This window comes from Mandrillus leucophaeus, unplaced genomic scaffold, assembly GCF_000951045.1.
Source record: "Mandrillus leucophaeus isolate KB7577 unplaced genomic scaffold, Mleu.le_1.0 Scaffold58, whole genome shotgun sequence".
Taxonomy (NCBI): domain Eukaryota; kingdom Metazoa; phylum Chordata; class Mammalia; order Primates; family Cercopithecidae; genus Mandrillus; species Mandrillus leucophaeus.
The window spans coordinates 4064555-4070062 of NW_012106252.1; the positions used below are offsets into that span (position 1 = coordinate 4064555).

The following is a 5508-nucleotide window of genomic DNA, read 5'->3' on the forward strand; positions in this document are numbered from 1 at the left end:
TTCTCAGACCCAGAGAGTTGAGGTCATTCCTGACAGGTGGCTGGAAGGGTGGCAGGAACCCTCCACCCAAGGGCTCCCCTATCCTGAACAAGTTTTTACCTCCTGCCTGGAGGGGCCTGTGATACCCCTGGTGGGTTTAACCCAGCCCTCAGTGTCCAAGGGAGAAGGCAAGAAGGCACAACTTTCTCCCCCAAGGAAGCATTTATTCACCTATTCATCCATTCACTTGCCCATCAATTCAACAAAAATTCAGTTTCTATATAGACCAAGCATTCTGAATGTGTGTGGGGAGGGGTATGAGCAAAAAAATTAACGTTGTAAACATAATATTGTAAAGGTGTTTTAATTAAGAGTTGGCATTTATTGGAGGCTCATTTGTGGCATGGATTATCTCATTTAGTATTAACAACAGCCCTATGAGGGTGTAGCATAATTTATCCCATTTTATAGATGAGGAAATCAAGACCAAGACATGTTATATAACTTGCTCAAAGCATTCAGCATTTTTTAAATTTTTTTTTTTTTTTTTTTTTTTTTTTTTTTTTTTTTTTCAGAGAAGGTCTAGTTCTATCACCCAGGCTGGAGTGCAGTGGCGTGCTCACAGCTCTCTTCAGCCTCTGCCTCCTGGTCTCAAGCGATCCTCTCACCTCAGCCTCCGGAGTAGCTGGGACTACAGACATGCGCCGCCATGCCTGGCTAATTTTTGTATTTTAGGCAGAGGCAGAGTTTCACCATGTTGCCCAGGCTGGTCTCGAACTGAAGGGATCTGAGCTGAAGGGATCTGCTGGCCTTAGCCTCCCAAACTGTTGGTATTACAGGTGTGAGCCACCGTGCTGGGCCCAGCATTTTTTTGAAGTTGGTAATGGGGTTGGCCAGGAATCAGAAGCCCAGAGCATGAGCATGTAATCGAAATACCACAGAGCCAGGAGACTCCAGGAGAAAGGCTGCCAGTCAGAATTGAGGACCCTGCCTCAGTAAACGGATTGCAAAGCCTTCGAGGCTGTGCCCAGACTTGGTGGGGACTGGCCAGCACTCCCGAGTCTCTGGCCTACCCAAGGCCCATCCTTTGGCCTCTTTCTCTGCCATGCCCAGAATCCCCCCACCCCAACTATCTGCCATAGATGAGATTCCCCTTGCAGACCCAGGTTCCGGGAATGAAGGGAAGCATGGTAGGCTTATTTTTAGAGACCACTAAGGCAGATTGTGGGCTTATAAGTGAAGCACTGGCCTGTGGGTCAAGTGCCTGAGTTCTAGGACCAGTTGTGTTTCCCCTCTGTGTTCCTAGGCAGGTCAGTTTCCTTCCATGGGCCTCTGTAAGAGGAGGAGTTGGAGAGGTACATTCTCAGGCTACTTTCAACTCCCGGCCAAGTGACTCAGGCAGCACCAAGAGTCTCCGGCAGCACTAGCACCCCTATCTCCAAGGCCTCCTGATGTGTGTCTCTATTTAGAACTTAATCCAGCCTACCCAACATCAGATCAGTGTCTTACCAAGGTCCCTGGGGAGCCTCCTAGAGGGAGAGAGCCTGCCCACCCAGACTGAGGGTAAAGGCCTCCCCATACTCATTTTTGTACCACCACAGTGCTTGGCACATGGTGGACATCAACATGTGTGTGCTGAAAGTATAATTGAAGTTGTGTGCATATGTCAACCAGAGTGTCTGGAGAGGCATGAAATGTGGGTCTAAAACACACAAATGCCCGAAATGGGGTGTGGACAAGGGTCTGTCTACACCAGGCTGTGATCCTGCTCACATACATGTGTCTATCTGAGTAGCGGTGTGTTCTCTATTTTTCCACACCACAGGGTGAGGAACAGGTATGTGTGTGCATGTGTATGCATGCCTATGTGTGTGTATGTGTGTGTGCATGAGAGTGTGTGTGTGTGTGTGTGTGTATCCAAAGCCACCTCTTCAACCTGTGCCATTTGTGTCTGCGTCTGGCCCAGTGAGAGGGTTGAAAGGTGAGCCGCAAGATAAAACAGCAATTTCTACCTTCCTTACCAAGACACCTGTCTGACCTACCTCCCCTTGGCCACTCTTGGGATTACTGGGGTTGGCTTCAGTATTTTCAGATTTTTCACAAGGGGAGGAGAATACTTGAGTCTCATCCAGGAACTTAGGCAGTTCTCAGCACTGCCTGTTCCTCCTCCCTCAAATAACCAAGTCTGAAGGCCAAGAGAGAAAGCCGCTGGTGGACTGGTCACCTGTCTGACAGTGGGAGGAGGAGAGTGAGAGGTTTCTAGGTTAGGAATCCAGACTTAGACCCTCCCCTCCACCCCCAGATGGGTGGTGCACAGGCCCATCTCACAGCCCCTCCCCACCTCCACCCTAACATGGATACGCCCCCAACAACCAAAGAAAGATCTCCCATCGGCTGACTCCACAGATACACACATGTCCCCACAGACACACACACGCCCATGCAGAGGCACAGACATCCAGGCACATCTTTCCCTTTCTCTGTCTTTCCCTTGGTTTGAATTTCGTTTAGCCACATATGTTGTGTGTGCGTGAGGGCGGGTGGGGGAGGGGCAGACAGGGATGAGGGATGGCATGGTGCCAATATCTACCTATGGGGCTCGGGCCAGGGACGCCCCTTACAGCCTTCCTGGGAGGGGGCCTCAGCTGTCCCTTTGTGGCCAAGGGGACCCTCCTGGGGAGTGGGGGCAAGCACAGAGGTCCCCTCTCCCCAGCCCAGGGTCTGGTCCCTGACCCACCTTGGGGGCCTGCAGGGGAGGAAATGGACAGAGCGGGACCCTGAGGGAGGATAGAATTGGCTACCATGAGTCCCCAGTGTCCAGCCTTGCCACCCCATTGTTCCCATGTGGGGGACTCTATATCCAGGGGGGCAACTCCTCCCACCTTCCTCTCAATCCCTGCTTTCCCTGCGTTGGGCGGGGAGGGGAGGGCAGTAGAAATATTTATTTATTTCCTTTATTTATTTAATTTTTTTTTTTTGGAGTAGAGAGTGACAGATGGCGGCGGGTCCCGGGGGAGCCGGCTCTCCCCCAGTGCAGACGCATGCCAATCACCGTCTCTCATGTGATAGCTGCTGCCCGTGACGTGCCAAGCCCATATGGCCTGGCATAGAGGCTGGTACCCCGCCTGGTAGAGATGCCACACTCGCTCCGCGGTTCGCATGGCGCTCTGAAGACGCCGGCGCCCGCCGCCTTGAGGAGCCGCTGCCCCCGCTCCCTGAAGATGGGGGAACAATGAAATAAGCGAGAAGATCCCGCTTCTCCCCCCTCTCTCTCTTGCCCCCTCCCCCCCTCCCCTCCCCTCTCCCCTTGACTCCTCTCCGAGGTAAGTTGTCCGAAAAGGAGCTAGATCTGACCCGCTGGTTGGGAGGGGGGGCGGCAGCTTCGGCCGAAAGGAGGGTCCTCAAATACCTCCTTCCTGGGATGATGCCCTCCTCATTGAGTGGGCATCGGAGGCGCCCCAGATTCTCTCTCCCTTTGGGGCTGCAGCCCAGGGGGCTGCAGAGGAGGTGTCTCTGCCTGCGATGGGCTTGGTGGGGGTGGGGGGAAGGCAGGATCACGGAGGGGGAGGTGCGAAGAGGCCGAGACGGAGGACCCCTCCATGGTTGTCCCAAAAAGCCTGCGACCTTTCCCCACTACCAAAAAAAAGGGAAGCAAACAAACAAATTTGGATTTTTCCCCTTCAATCCCCAAATACAACGAGATCTGAAGAGCCGTGTGGGAGGGAGGCAGCTTGAAGGGGGAAGGGGGTCCCTGACCGTAGGGGGGACGGACTGGGCTCGTTTCTCTCAGTCTCCTCCCCATGCCCTGCTGCTTCAGTCCTCACCGCCCAGAGCCGGCTCCGGGAGCTGGGGACGCATCGGCTAGAGGAGACGATCCTCCCGCCTCTGGAATTGGGGGTGCGGGGGTGGGGGCCAAGCAAGGGGCGGCGCGCAGCCAAGTTGCAAATTGGATTAGGGAGCGTGGGGGTGAGAGCCACGGGAGGGGTAAGGGAGCTGGGCCGAGGGGCCCGGGCCGCGAGAGCGCTGAGCGGGGCAGCTGTCCCCACCGGCGGCCGACCAGCCTGTCTCCACTGCCAGGAGAGAACAGGCTTTCAGGGCGAGTGCGCCGCCTTCCCTGGCAAAGATATCTGGTCCCTAAAACTCCCACCCGGTCTCTGCCCTGACCCTGAGAAGAAGCAGGCGCGGGGAGCAGCCCCCAATTCAAGCGAGGGGCGGAGCCGGGGCCCAGAGCCTGGGAGAGGGCCTGGGCCGAGATCCCAGGCCGGCAGCCGGGTAGGGCTGGGCCGGCTCTGGGCGGGGCAGGCGGCGGAGGTGGGCATCCAGGGTAGCCTAGGCAGGAGCCTGCACGAGACTCGGGGGTGGAGACGGGTTGTGGGGGACGTCGTGACCCCAGCGTGCCCCTCACTTTGTGCTGTCTGTCTCCCCTTCCCGCCCACGGGGCGCCCTCAGGCACCATGCTGACCCGCCTGTTCAGCGAGCCCGGCCTTCTCTCGGACGTGCCCAAGTTCGCCAGCTGGGGCGACGGCGAAGACGACGAGCCGAGGAGCGACAAGGGCGACGCGCCGCCACCGCCACCGCCTGCGCCCGGGCCGGGGGCTCCGGGGCCAGCCCGGGCGGCCAAGCCAGTTCCTCTCCGTGGAGAAGAGGGGCCGGAGGCCACGTTGGCCGAGGTCAAGGAGGAAGGCGAGCTGGGGGGCGAGGAGGAGGAGGAAGAGGAGGAGGAAGAAGGACTGGACGAGGCGGAGGGCGAGCGGCCCAAGAAGCGCGGACCCAAGAAGCGCAAGATGACCAAGGCGCGCTTGGAGCGCTCCAAGCTTCGGCGACAGAAGGCGAACGCGCGGGAGCGCAACCGCATGCACGACCTGAACGCAGCCCTGGACAACCTGCGCAAGGTGGTGCCCTGCTACTCCAAGACGCAGAAGTTGTCCAAGATCGAGACGCTACGCCTAGCCAAGAACTACATCTGGGCGCTCTCGGAGATCCTGCGCTCCGGCAAGCGGCCAGACCTAGTGTCCTACGTGCAGACTCTGTGCAAGGGTCTGTCGCAGCCCACCACCAATCTGGTGGCCGGCTGTCTGCAGCTCAACTCTCGCAACTTCCTCACGGAGCAAGGCGCCGACGGTGCCGGCCGCTTCCACGGCTCGGGCGGCCCGTTCGCCATGCACCCCTACCCGTATCCGTGCTCGCGCCTGGCGGGCGCACAGTGCCAGGCGGCCGGCGGCCTGGGCGGCGGCGCGGCGCACGCCCTGCGGACCCACGGCTACTGCGCCGCCTACGAGACGCTGTATGCTGCGGCAGGCGGTGGCGGCGCGAGCCCGGACTACAACAGCTCCGAGTACGAGGGCCCGCTCAGCCCCCCGCTCTGTCTCAATGGCAACTTCTCGCTCAAGCAGGACTCCTCGCCCGACCACGAGAAAAGCTACCACTACTCTATGCACTACTCGGCGCTGCCCGGCTCGCGGCCCACGGGCCACGGGCTAGTCTTCGGCTCGTCGGCTGTGCGCGGGGGCGTCCACTCGGAGAATCTCT

General features: G+C 58.4%; 1 protein-coding gene across 1 annotated transcript in view; it reads left to right on the forward strand.

The window, feature by feature from the left end:
• Positions 1 to 2923: 2923 nt before the first annotated feature.
• The window catches only part of NEUROD2 (neuronal differentiation 2), a 6665-nt gene continuing 4080 nt past the window's right edge, over positions 2924 to 5508 (forward strand). The window contains exons 1-2 of the mRNA XM_011999043.1: positions 2924 to 3302; positions 4429 to 5508. Coding sequence (XP_011854433.1) covers positions 4434 to 5508 — 1075 coding nt within the window. The 5' untranslated portion in view covers positions 2924 to 3302; positions 4429 to 4433. The remainder of the gene's footprint in view (positions 3303 to 4428) is intronic.